The sequence below is a fragment of the Salvelinus fontinalis genome, chromosome 9, assembly GCF_029448725.1.
Source record: "Salvelinus fontinalis isolate EN_2023a chromosome 9, ASM2944872v1, whole genome shotgun sequence".
NCBI classification, from domain to species: domain Eukaryota; kingdom Metazoa; phylum Chordata; class Actinopteri; order Salmoniformes; family Salmonidae; genus Salvelinus; species Salvelinus fontinalis.
In genome coordinates, this window is record NC_074673.1 from 50,102,111 (window position 1) to 50,124,913 (window position 22,803).

At 43.1% G+C, this 22,803-nt stretch overlaps 1 protein-coding gene across 18 annotated transcripts in view; it reads right to left on the bottom strand.

Moving 5' to 3' along the window:
• The window catches only part of LOC129862751 (pleckstrin homology domain-containing family A member 7-like), a 167,434-nt gene that overhangs the window by 132,131 nt on the left and 12,500 nt on the right, over nt 1–22,803 (bottom strand). Inside the window, exon 1 of one of the 18 annotated variants that reach the window (XM_055934686.1) lies at nt 11,104–11,380. The exons of the other annotated variants lie outside the window; for them this stretch is intronic. Coding sequence (XP_055790661.1) covers nt 11,104–11,240 — 137 coding nt within the window. The 5' untranslated portion in view covers nt 11,241–11,380. Of the gene's footprint in view, nt 1–11,103; nt 11,381–22,803 lie in introns of those variants that run through there. 18 annotated transcript variants of the gene reach the window in all.

Genomic DNA, 22,803 nt, shown 5'->3' on the forward strand with positions numbered 1-22,803 from the left:
AAGGCATTAATTTAGTTCAAATGATAACCATCAGACTATTGTATTGAGAGGGGATTCAAATGGGGGTGATATGCAAATGTTTCACTTGTCTTGGTTTCCATGGTTGAGTCCCAAATGACACCCTATTCCCTTCATAGTGCACCATTTTTGACCATTACCAATTGGGCTCTGGCAAATAGTAGTGCATATGGAATAGGGTGCCATTTGGGACGCATGTAATGAAAGCCTGGAAGGCTAGAGAGAGCATTAATCTTCTCTTAGACGTATTACGAAGATGGTATCCAGGAAGCAGATATGCTTTACTTTCTTTTCCAACGCCGCTCCTCAGATTGCTTAAATTCAGAATCCCAAGGAATTTTTTACCTCCTTGAAATTCCCTGACACAGTGGATTTAACTCTACACCTGGTCCTGGGTAGAATAGCTAGCAATCCAGTCCTAAAATACATATAATTAGCATAGCTAACTAGTTAGCTCAATAGCAATAACAGGTTAGCCAAGGACCGCATTCTAACTTGACATATCTTGCTAACAAGCTAGGTTAGCTAGGTAGCATCAGCCAGTCTTGTATAAGATGGCGCCGACAGAGAGGGTTGCCTCGCTTCTAGTCCTTGGGAAACTATTGTTTTTTTATGTATTATTCTTACATTGTTAGCCCAGACAATCTTATGTCTTATTACATACTGCTGGGAAGAACTATTGGATATCAGTGCGACGTCAACTTACCAACATTACGACCAGGAATACGACTTTCCCGAAGCCGAACCATTGTTCACATCACCACCCAGGGCATTTGATCTGATCCCAGAGGCCGACCCAAAACAACATCGCCGCAGAAGAGGTAGACGGAGCGGCCTCCTGGTCAGACTTCGGAGGCGTGCACACCACCCACTGCTTCCGAGTATATTACTTGCCAATGTCCAGTCTCTAGATAACAAGGTAGACTAAATAACGGGCAAAGGTTGCTTTCCAGAGAGACATCAGGAATTGAAACATACTCTGTTTCACGGAAACATGGCTCTCTCGGGATATTTTGGCAGGGTCGGTACAGCCACCGGGATTCTTTATGCGTCGTGCCGACAGAAATAAACATCTCTCTGGGAAGAAGAAGGCCCGGGGTGTATGCTTCATAATTAACGACTCATTGTGTTATCGTAACAACATACAGGAACTGAAGTCCTTTTGTTCACCTGAAATAGAATTCCTCATAATCAAATGCCGACCATATTTTCTCCCAAGAGACTTCTCGTGGGTTATTGTCACAGCCGTGTAGATCCTCCCTCAAGCCGATACCACGACGGCCCTCTAGGAACTTCACTGGACTCTATGCAAACTGGAAACCATATCTTCTGAGGCTGCATTTATTGTAGCTGGGGATTTTAACAAAGCAAATTTGAGAACAAGGCTACCTAAATTCTATCAGCATATTGATTGTAGCACTCGTGCGGGCAATACACTGGATCACTGCTACTCTAACTTTGCCGATGCATACATGGCTCTCCCCTGCCCTCCCTTCAACAAATCTGACCACGACTCCATTTTGCTCCTCCTGTCCTATAAGCAGAAATTCAAACAGGATGTATACATGACGAGAAATATTCGGAATCCACGCTTCAAGATTGTTTTGATCACGCAGACTGGGAAATGTTCCGGGCAGCCTCAAAGAATAATATCGATTTATACGCTGATTCGGTGAGTGAGTTTATAAAGAAGTGCATTGGAGAGGTTGTACCCACTGTGACTACTAAAACCTACCCTAACCAGAAACCGTGGATAGATGCGGGCATTCGCGCAAAACTGAAAGCGCAAACCACTGCATTTAACCATGGAAAGATGACCGGGAATATGGCTGAATACAAACAGTGGTTATTCCCTCGGCAAGGCAATCAAACAAGCGAAATGTCGATATAGGGACAAAGTAGAGTCACAATTCAACGGCTCAGACACGAGACATATGTGGCAGGGTCTACAGGTAATCACGGATTACAAAGGGAAAACCAGCCACGTCACGGACACCGACGTCTTTATAACAAGCATTTCGCTACACTCGCAATAACATCTGCTAACCATGTGTATGTGACCAATAAATTTGATAACTGCTTTTTTAACAATTGTTTATAGTAGCACAGCGTGACTTCTGAATGAATTGAACACTGTTGCTTTGGTGTGTGGTTGATTTCTGAGGACTGTTGAGAACTGATTAGGTGCAGAGAACTGATTGACTATTTTATCTCAGCTTCATCTTTCGATGACTGAACCAAAGCCAATAGGCCCATCAGTTCTCCACTACAGACAATGGAAGGAAACTATTGGAAACTATTGGTCCTTGGCCCAACAGAGGGTCATTTCAAACTCTCCCATAGCAAGAGCACTGAGAATCCCCACATTGTAATGTCAACATTGCATTGATACATTCTGAGTATATATATGAGGACAGCTTATGGATGTAGCTTTGGGTTTGGTCTCAGTGATTCCACAGAAGTGTTTTTTTTTTGCGGAATCTATGTTGTGGTGTAGGGTGAAGTTGCCTCTAGTCTCGACGCTGATCTATGGTTTGTTTGACATTTGCCCCACCGTGGTTAAGGTTAGTATTGGGCAAACTTCACCTTGGAAACATTTTGGAGCATTTCTCACTACAATTATTGTCTTGTCATGTCATCCTGCTGTAGTCCAGTTGCAAGGAACATATCTGTCACTGAGATGGATAGGTGCTGGGCCTACCTCACCGCTGCAGTGAGAGAAAACGCGCGTGTGTGTGTGTTTAGTCTGAAGAAGTATCTGGTTCAGTAGACCTTTTTTGGTGGTGGTGGGGGGTGGGGGTATGTCTGTGCACACACACAACCCTGTTCAAAGAAACAGAGATTGGGAAGGAGGGAGGGATGAAGTAAGAGTGAGAGCGGGGAAGGATCGAGTTAGAGCGGGAGAGATAGTGCGAGAGTAAGATGGCGACCGAGAGAGAGAGAGAGAGCGGGGCTGTCACAAATGGCCTCCTATTCCCTATAAAGCAAATACTTTTTGACAGCCCTATGGGCCTGGTCAAAAGTAATAAACTGTATAGGGAATAGAGTGCCAATTGGGACGCAGGCAGGGTCTGCTGGGGGGTGGCATTCCTGAAATACCTTGCTGGATGTAACCTTGACAGCGGACAAGGGGAGAAGGCGAGGGGAGAAAGGCTGCTGTTGGACACTGATAAGCTCAGAGGCGTCATCACACTGGCCCATCACACCCACTGACATTATGATTCAGTCCAGCCCCCTGTGTGTGTGTGTGTGTGTGTGTGTGTGTGTGTGTGTGTGTGTGTGTGTGTGTGTGTGTGTGTGTGTGTGTGTGTGTGTGTGTGTGTGTGTGTGTGTGTCGCAAAGGCCCACCTTAACTGTTATTAGTTACTTATTATACACTGCTCAAAATAATAAAGGGAACACTTAAACAACACAATGTAACTCCAAGTCAATCACACTTCTGTGAAATCAAACTGTCCACTTAGGAAGCAACACTGATTGACAATAAATGTCACATGCTGTTGTGCAAATGGAATAGACAAAAGGTGGAAATTATAGGCAAATAGCAAGACACCCCCAATAAAGGAGTGATTCTGCAGGTGGTGACCACAGACCACTTCTCAGTTCCTATGCTTCCTGGCTGATGTTTTGGTCACTTTTGAATGCTGGCGGTGCTCTCACTCTAGTGGTAGCATGAGACGGAGTCTACAACCCACACAAGTGGCTCAGGTAGTGCAGCTCATCCAGGATGGCACATCAATGCGAGCTGCGGCAAGAAGGTTTGCTGTGTCTGTTAGCGTAGTGTCCAGAGCATGGAGGCGCTACCAGGAGACAGGCCAGTACATCAGGAGACGTGGAGGAGGCCGTAGGAGGGCAACAACCCAGCAGCAGGACCGCTACCTCCTCCTTTGTGCAAGGAGGAGCACTGCCAGAGCCCTGCAAAAGTCCAACCTGTATTTTTTTTCAAGTTTATGATTATTTATTGATTAGAATAGGTGCCTCTTCAAAGATTTCTCCCGACATTTTCTGGGCAGCTTGGCTACTTTTCTCATTGTATTGTAACCACGATTTGTGCCGCTAAATATGCACATTTTCGAACAAAACATATGCTATACAATAAATATGTTATCAGACTGTCATCTGATGAAGTTGTTTCTTGGTTAGTGGCTATTTATATCTTTATTTGGTCGAATTTTGATAGCTACTGATGCAGTAAAAAAATGGAGTAAAAAAAAGTGGTGTCTTTTGCTAACGTGGTTAGCTAATAGATTTACATATTGTGTCTTCCCTGTAAAACATTTTAAAAATCAGAAATGATGGCTGGATTCACAAGATGTGTATCTTTCATCTGGTGTCTTGGACTTGTGATTTAATGATATTTAGATGCTACTATTTACTTGTGACGCTATGCTAGGCTATGCTAGTCAGCTTTTTTACTGATGGGGGTGCTCCCGGACCCGGGATTGGGAGGAAGTAGAAGTTAATCTTTTTTTCCCCTTCTTTTTACAGTTATGACAGTTACATTTTTATGACGATCTTCATCCACAACCATCAGTTACGCGGTCATACGGTAATTGTGCCAGCCCTAAAGTCAAGAAAACTCATTATCATCTTACAGATGGCAGTATTTCAGTAAAAGTCAGATATTTTAAAAGTGGTTTATCGCAAGTCCAGACTCTAACCCACATTGGTGAGCATCCACACTAGGTGAAAGTTTATCGTTCTACAGTACACCTGTCAATCAACCGAGCAACGCATCCTACTAGGCCTATTAATAAAGGTGGTAACGCAAGACAATTCAGTGGCTTTCAGTGTGTGTTTATTGTCAGTGACATCTGCAAATAATACATGTACAGTACATAATAAAAAAAATAACACAACTCGTATGTAAAATGTAACAATTCAACAGTAAATGCCGTTTACCCTGCGCAACTCTTACAGCCTCATTGCTCAAGTGGTTTGCAAGTCATTTCCATTTTTCTAATGGTTGTCAATTCCTTTGGATCTTCTTTTTCACGGTGCTCATCTCTGTCTGGGCGGTGCAACTATTTGCAATGCATCAGTGCAATAATGTTATCATATCCGGCCAAAGTGATCACTCCAACGCACTTTCCCCTTTCCCCGACTGTAAATTTTGCTTATTTTAGTTTTTGGTAAAAAAATGATTTAAAGACAAAAAGACAAAAACCACCAGGGAAAAAAGGTGTAATTTAGACCTTCTTTAAAAGACCCCTGACAACTAATATCAACACTTACAGAAAACAAATATTTTCTCCCAAACTAAATGTAAGTTGAACAAATTCCGCTACCAAAAACCCACATCTTTAAGATATTTTCTAATTTCGCTCCCCCATGAGGGAGGATAACAAAAGTTCACACAAGTAACAAGTAAAGGTAGACCTACTAGTTAGTGTTTCTACTGATAATAATTCATAAAGAAACTTGCTAAGTGATTAAAACCATTAATTCTGTTACCAAAATTGTATTGGCTACAATGGGAAATCATATAGTCACAAACTGACACCGGGGATCCACGGATGTTGAAAAATAGTGGATATGTGTGTCACGGCCGTCGACTGAAGCAGACCAAAGTGCAGCGTGGTGAGCGTACATTTCTGTTTATTTAGGTAAATGTCGCCAACAAAACAATCGTGAAGCATAACATAGGCTATGATGCCTCTAACAAAGTCAACTTCCCACAACGAAAGGAGGGAAAAAGGGCTACCTAAGTATGGTTCTCAATCAGAGATAACGATAGACAGCTGCCTCTGATTGAGAACCCTACCCGGGCAAAACATAGATATACAAATAATAGAACATAGAATGCCCACACCAAATCACACCCTGACCAAACCAAATAGAGACATAAAAAGGCTCTCTAAGGTCAGGGCGTGACAATTTGGTCAGTCCGCCCTGGCCGGACCAAATCTGAACCAATCATAGACGTCTATGTTTCACAAGTTTGGACAGCACAGTACAGTAGAGAACAGTACAGTGAAGAAAAGTAGAGTACAGTGGAATTCAATACAGTAGAGCACACTAGAGTACAGTATAATATACTGTATTGTGCTCTACTAAACATATCTACTCTACTGTACTATAGTGTTCTCTACTGAGCCGTAATGTGAAAACAGACTTCTGTGATTGGTCTGGTCCAGACCAACCAAATGTGGTCTTGTTTGGGGGCGGAGCTAATTACATTAATAGCCAGCGTGTAGAATATGACCAAAATATGCAAAATAAGGATATTGCATATTTCTATCTTTGTGTACCTATTCAGGATACATCACCATGAAGAGAATGATATTAATATCCAGAATCATGCATTTCTATAAAGCACAGATCAGGGACCCACGTTATATTTCCGTTACCGTAATTCCATTACCGGATGTAAATCCACTTCACCTACTGTAGTTCAATAACCAAAATAATTGTTTTCGAACTTTGAGGTGTCCCGTCACAACTCTGCTTTAAATGTCTCCTCGTACACTCAAAGGACCGGCTTGGTATAGGAACAGTCACATGCAATCGCCTCTAAAGGACATCTAAAAGGATCAATTCATAAATAACCTAAGTAGCAACTACGACATGCGAGGTCTGCTAACAATACACAGACAATGTTCTGTTACTATTCTTTCTGGCATTGCCTCTATAGACTTGTATAATATTAACTGCAAAGGTAGACAAGCCATACTCGAAAGAAATGCAGTAGCCTTTATTCAGTTTTAGTTGACAACATTCAAATATCCCCTTAACTGGGCCTCAGGACTAAAAGAGCAACAACAATGTGTAAAATGTCCAAAATACACTGGGTTTAGTTTCACCTCACACCGACTGCTCTCACTGCCTAACAGAGCGAGGTTTACCATTACAATACACCCCGGGGAGGTCAAAAGTAGTCCCTTTGCTAATTGACTGCTTTTTCCTCTCCCTCTAAACCGATTCAGCCAAACACACACAGGGCTTTGCTGTTACTGCACAGTCCGATTGTGTGCCTGACTGCTAGACAGACTTGCCGACAGACAGGCTGGCTGAAAAACAGGCTGGCTGACAAACAGGCTGGCTGACAAACAGGCTGGCCGACAAACAGGCTGGCCGACAAACAGGCTGGCCGACAAACAGGCTGGCCGACAGACTGGTTGATACACAGAGTGACGAGCGAGTGGTGGCGTTGTTCCAAGCCATCTTTTCTTTGCAGTCACTGACAATGGATGGCTGAGTTGACGATTCCTCTCCACAAGACCACATTACACTTCTCACACGTGCCAACCCAAACCAAACTGTGTTGCCAGATGCTAGTGGCCTTGATGTTTATTTTGGACTTTTTTTTATTTATTTAACCTTTATTTTATCAGGGAGTCATACGGCTAACGGCTTTAATGAAGCGGCAGCTGCGTTCATATAGACGTCGCCATCTTGTAGGACCGATAGGAATGTCGACTGAATAATCGCTTTCTACTTTTTAGCGAGAGGCAGGACCTATTTCTATAGAAAAAGCCATTGTTTTATATGCATGATGTACATGCTGAAAACAGCCAACCAGTGCCCACGCATGAGACTACAGCAGATTATAGTGAGAGGTTCATATTGAGCTGCAAAGGAAACTGGCAAACGACTGTGACATGTAACCAGTTTAATGTGGGGGGGGGGATTTAAAAAAAAGATTGTTTCCTGTGACAAACTCAACGTTACATATGGCAATCCAGACACGAATGAAAAACAAGTCTTTCACGGTTAGACTTCACGGACATGGTCTTTACAGTAAAAGCGCGAGCTAAGGGACCACTAACTCAATCCTCGCCGCTGAATAATTCACATTCTTTTCAAATATATCAAATCACTCTCGCCCATAGCCGTTAGAGATCTAAAGTGACAGAGAGAGGTGGCTCAAGAGGACCTGCCACGGGAGAAAAACGTGACGAGAACAAAGTGTTCCTACATCAAACAAGAAGGGAAAAAAGCAAGGTTGTTCTTAGGGAAGTGGGTGTTTGGTGTAAAGATAAGAGATTCAACCCAACGTTGTAGTACTCAGAGTCGTGTTTTTCATTGAGAAGATCTAGATTTATCTTACTGAGACTTAATGTTTGTCACACATTTTGCTGCAAAGCAGGAAAGTCAACAGCAACTCCTGGTGGTGGGTCTGTGTGCAACTGAGCCCAACAGACGAGCTGTTTCTCACACAGAAACCATTGTGGTAACGTTGGATTATGGTTCCTTAAACATTACATCAGGGTCAAGGACGTACAGTAGGCATGTGACTTGGCACACTGGGACATAGCCATTCTACATCGGCTATATCTCTGAATTTCTCAACCCCCCCGCTCAGGGGACCACCTATGGTGTTGCTGGCCGGTCCTTCAAAATGCTTTTCCAACACCTATTTAGTCAGTTCTCAAGGGTTCGTTTCAAATGTAAGAGTTCCTGAAAAAGTGTTAGTTTTACTACAAGCAGTCCTCCAAGGAGGGGGAACCACAGCTTCCCAGTCTCTGGTAGAAATATAGTGGGTACATCCTAGACAGTGTGACACCAAATGGAATTTTCTTCGTCACACACACAGTTTACAGCGGGTATAAAAGGAGCGTCGAAATGCCAGGGAAGCACTACAGTGTAACCCGAGTTCCACAGAGACAGCAGTGATCCCACGTCAGTGAGCCTGAGAAACAGTCAAGACACCTCAGGGGCATAAACGTTGTGGAACCTTGCAGCTTGAAATGTCACGCCATGAATGGAGCTGAAGTGATTCCTTATTCTACATGTCAGAAAAGAGAGGTTTGTTACACACATTACATTTCTAAAAATCGGAACATTCAACAATGCTGTACCCTGCTGAACAGGCCTCTGGTTCTTACACTTTAAGTGCCTATCAGAGTCCAAAACGTGGAGGCACAGCAGTGTTCTAGAATATCGGGCTGTTGGCTTTCATACGATCCAAATTCTTAGCGCGGCTCAAGCAATTCCGGACAACTGTCAACACATTCAAATGAATAGACGATGCGTACGCAGTGCCGGTCTTGCGCGTTCGGGCTGTGCGTCCCCCATGGATGGTGGTTTCAGAGCCGTGTGAGCCCCGTAGCTACAGTGGGGAGAACAAGTATTTGATACACTGTGAGAGCCGGAATTCTTACTGGTTGGTAGGTGATCAAATACTTATGTCATGCAATAAAATGCAAATTAATTACGTAAAAATCATACAATGTGATTATCTGGATTTTTGTTTTAGATTCCGTTTCTCACAGTTGAAGTGTACCTATGATACAAATTACACACCTCTCCATGCTTTGTAAGTAGGAAAACCTGCAAAATCGCTAGTGTATCAAATACTTGTTCTCCCCACTGTATGTCACAACGGGATGCCGGACTATCGCGTCTCTGCGTCTATGGATGTCGAATAACACTTAAACGCTGCCACTACCAGCACTTAATTGTCCTGCGTCATAAGAAAGTAACACACAAACAGCACACACACAGTTACGCGGTAGACACACAACCTCAGTGACCCCACCTAAACACTGATGACACATGGTCGGACCCTGGTCCTGTGCCCCGTCGCTAAACAAGATTAAGAACTCACAACACCCAGGAGAGTAATCGTCCTCAGATACCTTGGGTAATCCATATCGTATTGCCTTCCAACAGTCAAAACAATTTCAATTTAATTTCCATCTCTCATATCTGAATGAAAATGTATAAAAGGCTCATTTCCTCCTCCTGATATCGTGGAGTTGATAAAACAAAAGTAAGGTTTTGAATTTAATTTCAACCCACTGTTTGATGGTGAATAAATAGCACAGTACGTGGAAGCGAAGTTAATAATCAAATGAGCACCATGGGACGTCAGCCTTAAGAGGCAGGCAGGAATACGCAGGGACGTTTTCTTATCACTAGTTTGGCAGTGTTGCGTTGTCTTTGCATATATATTGAATCCAGTAACCTGCAGCTATGTTCAGTAGCAGCAATTGTTTGATTGTAAAAATCTAAGTTATACATTTGACACAGTTTGATGGTTTAAAGCACGAGTCAAAATCCTTCCACAGAGAACTGAGTATCTGCCAGTTTTCGCTCCTCCCATATACTTGATTGATTAATTAAGGTCACTAATTAGTAAAAAAAATATAAATAATTGTCTAGGTCTTAAATGAAAGAAAAACAAAAACCTGCAGACACTAGGCCCTTCATGGAATGAGTTTGACATCCCTGGTTCGTAGGAATCTGGCCCTTGTCATCAATGATTTGCATGTTAAAGTTTTTCTGAACAGAAACTGTAGACATAGCTGAAGATCAGTCTCATAGCGATGCCCAGCCAACATTGCTGTATAATTTACCAGAGTCATTGCCATATCTGTGCCACACTAAAAAAAAGAGAACTGTTAAAATGAGCCATTTGATCCACATTTTCAAAATAATAAAATTTCTTGACTCAAATGAATCCCATTCAAAACGGCAGTTGGACAGATAATCAAATCACAGCTTGGATAATGCCGGTCTGTTCTATCCATCTATGGTCTATCAGACTGCTACGATGAGAGGGTATCCACCTGTTTTATGGGCTGGCTTGGGCGAGTGGGACTGGGGAAAGTGCTGCCACCCCGAATGAAGCCAATGTTTGCTTTCTGCGGATGTCGTTAGGGTGCGTGTGTGTGTGCATGTGTGCGATTGACTGTATGTATGAATGCATGCATGTATGTGTTTGTGCGCGCGGTTGACTGTGTACATGTGCTGTTAAAACAGAGTGAAGCAGATGTCAGTTCCTGTGGAGTGTGATGTACGACGGGTCATACCGCTACACCGCAAAACAAACCAGGCGTGATGTAACAAGCTGTAATGCAGCAGTTCATTCGCCTCGCTGCCCGGTCAATATCAATTCATTTATACTGTGTCTAACACTACTACTGGGTTGCGTTTAATGTAAAAAATGTAATAAAATTTTTAATTTGTCTGTTTTCTCCCTATGTCTGTTTTCTTCCGTTTGGTGCCTAAGGAACAAAACCCTGCTATTAGGGTTCGGCAAAACCAAATTAGAAAATAAATATATATAAAAATATAAAATACTGAATTAGGTGCCAATATAAGGAACGTATATAAAAAGGTGAAGTATTCTATGTTTACCTGGTGTTGCATATCAGATCCCATCTATCTACGCTAGCGATAGCCTTGGTTCGTCTTGGCCGCGTGACGTGACGCTTGACGGGAACCAGCTCGGGACCCGAGTCTCTTGCCGGGTCACAGCTAAAGCAGGTCCCCATCTCTCAACTATGCCTTAGAGAACAAACTAGTCTAATATTTCCCATGTAGCCTTCCCTCTGTTTTCGTCTCCCACACTCTTTTTTCCCCTCCTCTAAGTCCCATGCAGTGTTTGTCCTCCCTCTCATCCCCTCCCTCTGTTTTGCGTTCTCATCCTGTCTTCTGTCTCTTCCTCAGTCTTTGTCCTCTCACATGACACCCTCTCTCTCTCTCTTTCCACTCAGACTCAAAATGCTAAATGGTTTTGTGCCCAAGCACTATTTGTCACTTGTCATTTGGGTAACAGAATGCCTACTGTCTCCCATGGTGCAGCATGGACACTGGACAGATGTTTGGGCCACAACACTGCATCCATCTGCCATCTCTCCATCACTTCCTCAATCCCTCCTTTGTGTGTGTCCTGCTCCACTATCTGTGCTCTGTATGGTCAGACCCCCACACTGCTCAGACGAGCCCCTCTTGTTTGTCTATGGAATAAATCTCGATGAGCAGAAGTCACATGCCCTATGGGCCCAGGTCAAAAGTAGTAGGGTGCCACTTGAGACGTAGCCATGTAATGATGAACTGGAAACATCCACCCCCCATAGAATTATAATTACTAGAATGGGAATTACTATTCAAGTGGTATGAGGGAGGGGCTTTGAACCCTCTAGTAACTCTATTTCTATGGCCTGCGGCCCACATGACAATCCCACACTGCATGACGGAGACCCACGCTGGTCGGAACTACATTCATTTGATATACCCTTCAAGTCGCGTTGTTTGCATACACCTTGAATTAAAATGTAATGGCTCTATGGGCTAGACCGGATCCGCACCCAAGTCTAAAATAATCACATTCAACTTTCCTAATGTTGTGTAGGTGCTAAAGAAACATGGTTTGGGGTCAGAGCAATATGAGGCATAGACAAGAGATTTGCATGACTTCATATCAACATATGATTGGAAAATTCCAGTAACTTTCTCACAATTCCCAGGTTTTCCAGAAATTCTGGTTGGATTCTCTGCCTATTCCCTCCTGATTCCAAGCCGGGATTTCTGGTAAACCTGGGAATTTTGGAACCCTATTCAATGATGAACAAGATTTTTTTTTAAAGGGTTATCAACATTGTTGGTATACAATAATGCAATTGACCTCAATGCTCATTGCAGGGCCTTTGACACACTTGGAAATGTGTCCTGTGGTAGTGAGTCTACAACTGCATCCCAAATGGCACCCTATTCCCTATGGGCCCTGGTCAAATATAGTGCACTATATAGGGAATAGGGTGCCATGTTGGGACTCACACCAAGACCGCTCTGCTTTGTGAGAAGCAGTTTGCTTGATGCCTGGAAATAGAGCATGTTAGAGTTCAGGAGAGCAAAGCCAAAGTGCATGCACATGTTGAATTGGTTTTCTACTAGTGAGTGAGTGAGTGAGTGAGTGAGTGAGTGAGTGAGTGAGTGAGTGAGTGAGTGAGTAGAGGGAACATAGAAGAGTGAACAAAATTGGAATTACACTTTAAATGAGGAGGGAGGCAGCGAGAGACGAAGGTGTGTGTGTATAGAGAATCAGACAGGAAGCAGTTACAAAAGGCCCATTGGACTAATACTGTCACCCCTGAAAACAATTTGATGTATACTATAAAACAAGTGTTCCTGATCAAAATACTAAACTCACAGCAATGTTGATACGCACAGCCCTGGTGTAACGTGTTGTTAGTGACTGAACCATAGAATAACAGTATATTTTGGTAACCCTTCTTTCCGGATCGGCATCCATTCTTAGCATTCTTGATAGATGCAGTAGCCTACACAATGCTATTGTAACAGAGTGCAAAGGTGTATCATACCATGGCTGTCAAGTTCTACACACCTAACAACCCGCAAATACATGTTAAAAGCATGAATTTCACACTAGTAATACCAGCTCTGCTGGTTATTACAATATTGATGGAACATCTGTGGATATGTGGGAACCAAACAATTAATCCCCATTCAAAATCCTACTTTCCCGAACACCTAAACCTAATTCTAACCCTAAAATAGCATTTTTCCCTTGTGGGGACTGGCGAAAAAGTTCACGATCGTCCAAACTTTCTTTGTTTTACATTTACTGGCACACAAACACACGTACCAACATATTGCCTGTAGGAAAAAGGTAGACTTAATTAACTAAAACATTAAGTGGCAATAGTCTTTATCATTCATTACTTTATCAGATGCACACACACGACTGAGTGTAAACACACACCGACACATGCAGGGCCTCGTACCTGGCCATGCTCCCAACATGGTAAACAACCGCGCCCAGCCCGGAGACAACGTGCAAAGATCCCACACTGAGCTTGTGCGAGCGCGGTGAGACAGGTGTACGCAGCGTGACCAGATAGCTGGGTGAACATAAGAAATAAAGCCAATTCTTCTCTGACATCTGGGCTTTTTTTGGTGTGAGATCTATACAAAAAACACACACAAACACACGTATCCTTAAAAAGGCCATTCTCCATCTCTATGTGGAGAGGAACAAAGAAGCATTACATTTATACTGAACAAAAATATAAAAACGCAACAATTTCAAAGATTTTACTGAGTTAAAGTTCATATGAGGAAGTCAGTCAATTTAAATAAATTAGGCGCTAATCTATGGATTTCACATGACTGGGAATACAGTTGGTCAAAGATCCTTAAGAAAAAAAAAAGTAGGGGTGTGGATCAGAAAACCAGTCAGTATCTGGTGTGACCACCATTTGCCTCATGTAGCGCGACACCTTCACATACAGTTGATCAGGCTGTTGATTGTGGACTGTGGACTGTTGTCCCACTGCTGGATATTTGCAGGAACCGTAGCACGCTGTCAAACACGTCTATCCAGAGCACCTCAAACATGCTCAATGGGTGACATGTCTGGTGAGTATGCAAGCCCTGGAAGAACTGGGCCATTTTCAGCTTCCAGGAATTGTGTTCAGATCCTTGCGACATGGGGCCGTGCATTATCATGCCAAAACATGAGGTGATGGTGGCTGATCAATGGCATGACAATGTGCCTCAGGATCTCTTCATGGTATCTCTGTGCATTCAAATTGCATGCCCATACCATAATCCCACCGCCACCATGGTGCACTCTGTTCACAATGTTGACATCAGCAAACTGCTCGCCCGAACGACGCCATACACGTGGTCTGCGGTTGTGAGGGCGGTTGGACGTACTGCCAAATTCTTTAAAACAACGTTGGAGGCGGCTTATGGTAGAGAAATTAACATTACGTTCTCTGGGAACAGCTCTGGTGGACATTCCTGCAGTCAGCATGCCAATTGCACACGACCTCAACTTGCAAAAGATGTGGCATTGTGTTGTGTGACAAACCTGCACATTATAGTGGCCTTTTATTGTCCCCCAGCACAAGGTGCACCTGTGTAAGGATCTTTTTTTTCAGCTCATGAAACATGGGACCAACACTTCACATGTTGTGTTTATATTTTTGTTCAGTGTATATTGTAGTCCACTCTTTTCTCTGCCCACCCAAGACCTTGTCAGTCAGTCAAATAACTAAAATAAGTCATTCTAAGGCGCATCCCAAATGGCACCCTATTCCCTGTATAGTGCACTACATTTGATCAGACCCTATGGGTCCTAGTCAAAAAAAAACTCCAACAAAACTAGCCCTATCTGTCAACAATACACTTGTGTATTATCAAACAGAGCTGATAAAACAAGTTTTCTTTCAAATATATTACATTCTTTATACATTCATCCTCCAAGAGATAAATGATTCGTCCAGATGCATTTAAAACATTCAAGACTAAAATGGAAACTTGCCCCAGGACAAGGTTGAAGATGAAAGACTTCCATTTTAAGTTTGCAGTCGAGTTTACGAAATGCTCTACGGGTGCCAGTCAAACATACTTTTTAAGGGGTCAGGTTGGATTTGTACTTTTCAGCATCGAGAATCCGATCTCATTTTAAAGAAGTGTTTTTATCATTAGTGCACTGCACACACAGAGAGTTTGAGGGCTCAAACAAGTCTCCAGTGGGGCAGCATCCAAATGAATGTGTACATCACCACCGCTGCTACCAGAGACCCCAGCAGGCAACAACGGCGTCATTGTGCTGCCTCTCGCACCACACACAGAGACACGAGGGACCCAGGGCCGTTGTCACGACAGCACTACCAGGCTAGGGATATACTGGGATTAGTACAAACACCCACACGCCTCGGTTCAAATACTATCAATTATTTTCACATACATTCAAAGTACAGTACCAGTCAAAAGTTTGGACACCTTCTCATTCCAGGGTTTATCCTTTATTTTTACTATATTCTACATTGTAGAATAATAGTGAAGACAAAACTACACATATGGAATCATGTAGTAACCAAAATAGTTTTATACAAATTAACAGATATTTTAGTTTTAGATTCTTCAAGGTAGCCACCCTGCCTGATGAGAACTTTTGCACTCTTGGCATTTTTGACAGGTACTGTAAAGCATTCAGATATAAACTCAGCAAAAAAAGAAACGTCCTCTCACTGTCAACTGCGTATATTTTCAGCAAACTTAACATGTGTAAATATTTGTATGAACATAACAAGGTTCAACAACTGAGACAAACTGAACAAGTTCCACAGACATGAGACTAACAGAAATGAAATAATGTGTCCCTGAACAAAGGGGAGGGGGGGGGTCAAAAACAAAAGTCAGTATCTGGTGTGGCCACCAGCTGCATTAAATACTGCAGTGCATCTCCTCCTCGTGGACTGCACCAGATTTGCCCGTTCTTGCTGTGAGATGCTACCCCACTCTTCCACCAAGGCCCCTGCAAGTTCCCTGTCATTTCTGGGGGTAATAAAAGTAAAGTACTTGTTTTGAGCTGTGTATTTGAAAATACTAAAATACTCAGATTTGTTTTATAATACCAGATACTCAAATACACATGTACTTGAACCCAGGTCTGGGACACACACACCTGTGCACACAGTCACTTACGCACGCACGCCAGCGATACAGTGCATTTGGAAAGTATTCAGATCCCTCGACCTTTTCCACATTTTGTTAAGTTATCCTTATTCTAAAATATATATTTTTTTAAAACACCAATCTACACACAATACCCCATAAAGACAAAGTGAAAACAGGTTTAGTAAATTTTTTTTAAGTATAAAAAAAACTGAAATACCTTATTTGCAAAAGTATTCAGACCCTCTACGAGACTCAAAATTGAGCTCAGGTGCATCCCGTTTCCATTGATCATCCATGAGATGTTTATACAACTTGATTGGACATGATTTGGAAAAAGGCACACACCTATCTATTTAAGGACCCACACTTGACAGTTCATGTCAGAGCAGAAACCAAGCCATGAGGTTGAAGGAATTGTCCGTAGAGCTCAGAGACAGGATTGTGTCAAGGCACAAATCTGGGAAGGGGTACCAACAAATGTCTGGAGGATTGAAGGTCCCCAAGAACACAGTGGCCTCCATCATTCTTAAAATGGAAGAAGTTTAGAACCACCAAGACTCTTCCTAGAGCTGGCCACCCAGCCAAACTGAGCAATCAGGGGAGAAGGGCCTTGGTTAGGGAGGTGACCAAGAATCCGATGGTCACTCTGACAGAGCTCCAGAGTTCCTTTGTGAAGATGGGAAAACCTTCTAGAAGGCCAACCATCTCTGCAGCTCTCCACCAATCAGACCGTTATGGTAGAGTGGCCAGACGGAAGCCACTCCTCAGTAAAAAGGCACATGACAGCCCGGTTAGAGTTTGCCATAAGGCACCTAAAGACTCTCAGACCATGAGAAACAAGATTCTCTGGTCTGATGAAACCAATTGAGGTCTTTGGCCTGAATGCCAAGCGTCACATCTGGAGGAAACCTGGCACCATCCATACGGTGAAGCATGGTGGTGGCAGCCTCATGCTGTGTGGATGTTTTTCAGCGGCAGGGACTGGGAGACTAGTCAGGATCGAGGAAAAGATGAACGGAGCAAAGTACAGAGAGATCCTTGATGAAAACCTGCTCTAGAGCGCTCAAAATCTCAGACTGGGGCGAAGGTTCATCTTCCAACAGGACAACGACCCTAAGCACACAGCCAAGACAACACAGGAGTGGCTTCCGGTCAAGCCTATGAATGTCCTTGTGAGGCCCAGCCAGAGCCCGGACTTGAACCCGATTGGGGCTCCCGAGTGGCGCAGTGGTCTAAGGCACTGCATCCCAGTGCTAGAGGCTCACAAACGGCCGTGACTGGGAGTCCCATAGGGCGGCGCACAATTGGCCCAGCGTTGCCCGGTTTTTGCCGGTGTAGGCCGTCATTGTAAATAAGAATTTGTTCTTAACTGACTTGCCTAGTTAAATAAAGGTAAAATAAAAAACATTTTCATCTGGAGACCCCATCCAACCTGACAGAGCTTGAGAGGATCTGCAGAGAAGAATGGGAGAAACTCCCCAAATACAGGTGTGCCAAGCTTGTAGCGTCATACTCAAGAAGACTTGAGGTTGTAATCGCTGCCAAAGGTGATGCAACAAAGTACTGACTACTTATGTGATTTTTTTTTTTTATTTTTTTTTGATTTTTTTTTGCAAAAATGTCTAAACACCAGTTTTTGCTTTGTCATTGTGGGTTATTGTGTGTGCATTGTTGAGAGAGATTTTTTTATTTTTTATTATCCATTTCCGAATAAGGTTGTAACGTAACAAAATGTGGAAAAAGTCAAGGGGTCTGAATACTTTCCCGAATGCACTGTGTACTGAGATATACTGACACAAAAGCTTGAACGAACACACACACACAGGAAAGAACTGTCGACCAAGTCAAGGACAAGAGGCTGTTTTCAACCAGAGAAGATATTCTAGAATCCTGGGTAACTGTGTGTGTGTGTAAAAATCTTGAGCACATACCTACAGTGCACACTGTCCAGCTCTCTATCTGAAACGAGCGTTCATCAATCAGCAGAGCAACTATCTGCTAACTTTCGTGAATGCTAGGATCTAGGGCTATCATTATCCAAACTGCACCGTATTCCCCATATAGTGCATCACTTTTACCCTACAACCCTGGTCAAAAGTAGTGCACTATATAGGGAATAGGGTGCCATTTGGGTTGCAAACCCATCAAACTATTGGGATATAAGAAGAATAGGCTTCAATGACACCATGACAGGAGCATGTTTCGATTGGCTCATTAGCATGAATGAATCAGGGCTTTTTTACTTGGTCAAACACATTTCAACAAACTGAGATGCAGCAAGGCTTTCTGTAAATAGTTCAGTACATAGTACAGTAGTCCGTTGGGAACATAACACTATTCCATTACAGTACCGGTTTTTGGCTTGATGTGCTCTGCATGCTTTTCATCTTAGCTTCAGCAAACAGTACAGTAGCATGTACCTTCAGGTTGTGATTTCAGGTTAGGTTGTCTGATATGGTTTGCCCATGCCCCCCCTTACACACAAACAGTAAATAATTTGCCTGTAGTGCTGAATAAACCCCCCGAGCTCAGCACCACAACACAGACCCGGTGAGTCAGGCAACAGAAACAGTGAGTAACTCACCTCCCTCCTCCCCTATCTTTTCATCTATCCTCCTCTCCTGCCCTCTCCTCCCCCTCCTCTTTTCTCACTGTCCGTGTCCGAATATCCATACTAGCGTACCACTTACTTAAACTGCATACTCATTTCGGCGTTTGATCTAGCAGAATTCAGTCGTCTTTTCTGACTCACGTGTCTGACAACAGCTGATAAGCAGATACATTGACGCGCTGTACCAAAACGAAGGAATGGCAGGAATCAACGCAATCACACATTAGATGACATGTTGAGCACTTTGTTTTTTTACATTTCACACACTTTCTCCGCATACTATTTATGAGGCTAGTATGGGTATTTGGACACAGCCACTACATTCCTCAGGTCCCCTTTCTCCCGTAATCCTCAACTCTCCTCACCTACCCACTCCACTCCTCTTCAAATCCAGCCTTCTCTCCCTCTCTCCATTTTTTTGGAATCCCCTCTCGTTCACTTACGTCCATCTCTCCCTAGACAATGTGGGATCAATGACGCTCCATCAGTGTCACAACCTCACTGAACCCTAACCTCTTTCTGTTCAAGAAGAGCAATGGAAAGCAATTGAGTCGTGCTGCAGCTAAATGCACCGGACTGAATGTTCCTATTCGATATACAGTGCAGTGCTTTTGACCCGAGGCTTATAGGCCTTGGGTTGAAAGTAGTGCACTACATAGGGAATAGGGTGCCATTTGGGACGGACTCTTTGTTACAGGAAACATTTAACAGGTATTCCCCTGGCTATTCTCCCTCTTTTAATGCAAATACCCTTCTAATATAAAATATGAAGTCTTGTCTTTTTCAGACAGCAGAGGTTGTGTAGAGTGGGGTTTCACAAACCTGGTCCTGGTGCCCCACGTTTTGGTTTTAGTCCTAGCACTACACAGCTGATCCAAATAAACTCATTAGCAAGCACAGATGATTTGAATCTGCTGTGTTGTGCTAGGGCAAAAACCCAAAACATGCACCCAGGTGGGGCACCAGGACAGAGTTTTGGAAACCCTAGTGTAGAGGTTATGACCTGACCAAGCCTCCTCTCCACTGGGTTGCTATGAGCTCAGCTGACCCCCCTCTCCTCTCAACCTTGGAAATACCTAGCTGAGTCACAGCAGAAACCCCCTGCATCCCTTATTCTCACAGACAGACTGTATATGCCTGTATATACAGTGGCAAGAAAAAGTATGTGAACCCTTTGGAATTACCTGGATTTCTGCATAAATTGGTCATCAAATTTGATCTGATCTTCATCTAAGTCACAAAAATAGACTAACAGTATGCTTAAACTAATAACAGACAAATTATTGTATTTTTCTTGTCTATATTGAGCATCGTGGTTTGGGGCTGCTTTGCTGCCTCAGGGCCTGTGCAGCTTGCTATCGTCGACGGAAAAATGAATTCCCAAGTTTATCAAGACATTTTGCAGGAGAATGTTAGGCTACCTGTCCGCCAACTGAAGCTCAACCGAAAGTTGGGTGATGCAACAGGACAACGACCCAAAACACAGAAGTAAATCAACAACAGAATGGCTCTAACCAAAGAGACACCTTCTGGAGTGTCCCAGTCAGAGTCCTGACCTCAACCCGATTGAGATGCTGTGGTATGAGCTCAAGAGAGCAGGTCACACCAGACATCCCAAGAATATTGTTGAACTGAAACAGTTTTGTAAAGAGGAATGGTCCAAAATTCCTCCTGACCATTGTGCAGGTCTGATCCGCAACCACAGAAAACATTTGGTTGAGGTTATTGTTGCCAAAGGAGGGTCAGTCAACCTGTTATTAAATCCAAGGGTTCACATACTTTTCCAACCCTGCACTGTGAATGTTTACACGGTGTATTCAATAAAGACATGAAAATGTATAATTATAATTATATAATAATGTGAGAGTGTTTGAAGGGCGAGAACAAGCAGCCTCAGCACAACTAGCCCACTGGGAAGCTCTGATTCAGAGAAGAAATGATCACTCTTTCCAAGGACACCGAACCCCTCTTTCCCACCTTCCCTCCTTTCATACTTTCTTTTTGAACAGAAAATAGAAATATTCAAGTTTTACTCAAGTCGGTGCCAATCCAGACAGTCATGCGGTGCGTGTTGATTTGTTTTGCCGAGTGCAGTACAGACAGCAACTGAATACAAAACCATTCCTTCCAAAAACACACAGCTCGTCACACTGAACAAGGACACAGTATTTGTGACTCCAAAGCCGATGTTTCTTTCATAGAGTAAGACAGACGATTTACCGGTGACTCCTCTATAGGTTAATCACTCACACTACCAGAGATATATTTCAATCTCCCAGCTACCAGACAAGCAATACATGGATAGATAGATGGTATACAGCAGAAATGGCTGGTCCATAGGCCCTTTGTTGTCAAATAACTGAGCTGCAACGAAGAGTTGTCAAAAGAAAGTTCCACTAAAACAATGAAACATTCCACAACCGTGCATGGAGACCGTCCTTGGTTTGACATTTCCAAAGAACAAAAATGCAGTACAGTGAGCAAACTAACTCAGTTTGCCTGTTTTGAGCCCAAAGTTTTAAAAAAACAATTGCTTACAGAGCATCATCTTAACCGCCCTTTCTTTGGCTGCACACAAAAATGCTGCTCTTTGAACTAGCCATGGTATTTGTCCCAAATGGCAACATATTCCCTATAACGTGCACTACGTTTGACCAGAACCCTACGGGCCCTGGACAAAAGTAGTGCAGTACATTGGGTGTAGGATCCCATTTGGGACACTCACTGTCTATGAGACGAAACAAAGTCCTTTGTATCCTAGCCGTGACAAAAGAGCTGGAGCAAGCTGACCCTATATACTCGTGGCTTTTCCACAGGCCTACTAAATAAATCTTAGCTAGCGTAAGACCTGCATCTTAGTTAGCATAAGCCCTGCATATCCTCTACATGGCATAATAATGATACAACATGTCGTTATTAGTAAGCCCATATGGGCACCTAAAAAAGGTATATGACACTGAAACAAAAAAAATCAATCTTACTCAAAATAGCTAGCATTAGGCTACCACTAGACTACTGGCCTAATAGTGGAATCGGCAGAAGGCGTAAACAGCGCCACCGTCGCCCCACCACCAATGTTATTGTTGCAGAGCTGGGGAGTGGGAAAAAAATGGTGGGGGGAAAATTGCAATAGATACTGTGATGGGGGGGGGGGGGGGGGCTCGTTGTTAGCGGTAACTTCTTCGTTGTAATGTCACATTACGCTTTAAAATAATTCGTGTCATAACAACGTAGAATCTAAATGATTTACAACAAGTGTTACCACATGGTTTTAGCCTCTTTGATATCACAAGACTTCTACAATACTTGGCGTAGTCGTAAAGTTCCTCTTTGCCTGACCGGTCAAACTCACAGGAGGCAGTCATGACACACGGTGGCTTTCTCCACAGTCAAGGCCAGAGCGCCAGAAAAATGTTGCTTTGTTTTTGATACGAGGAATATAAAGTCTTAAAGTATGTAAATAGTCAATCTAAGACAATATTACAAAGAACAATGTTTCATGTAAACATCTATGTCAAGACCAGCCACCCAAGTGTGACGTTAAGCTAGGGTTGCTTCTTTGAAATATCACATCGTATCAGCACATGAGTATCGTGATAATATCGTATCATGAGGTCCCTGGCAATTCCTGGCTCTAGCGCTGCAGGTGGCAGCAGCATGCTATCGAATCCCAGTGCAGATGCTACATGTGGTTATTTGTTATATGCATAACAGCTGTATATTGCATCCTGAACGCCCAGAGCGACTGACGGCTTTAGGTCAAGTGGGTTTGATCAAGCAATTTTAGTAATAAATATACCGTTCTGAAGTTACACCGTTCGTAGTTAAACTTGTTATAGCGGTTGATAAGTCATTGATTACAATCTGCCAATTGTTGATATAAAGATATAGGGGATCGTAGCTATATTCAATCGAATTCACGAGTTGATTTAAAATCTTTGGTTGGTGTCTCGACGGATTTGTCCAAAATCGTGTGACATAAAACAGTACTTTTCTGTCCTTGCATTTATGGC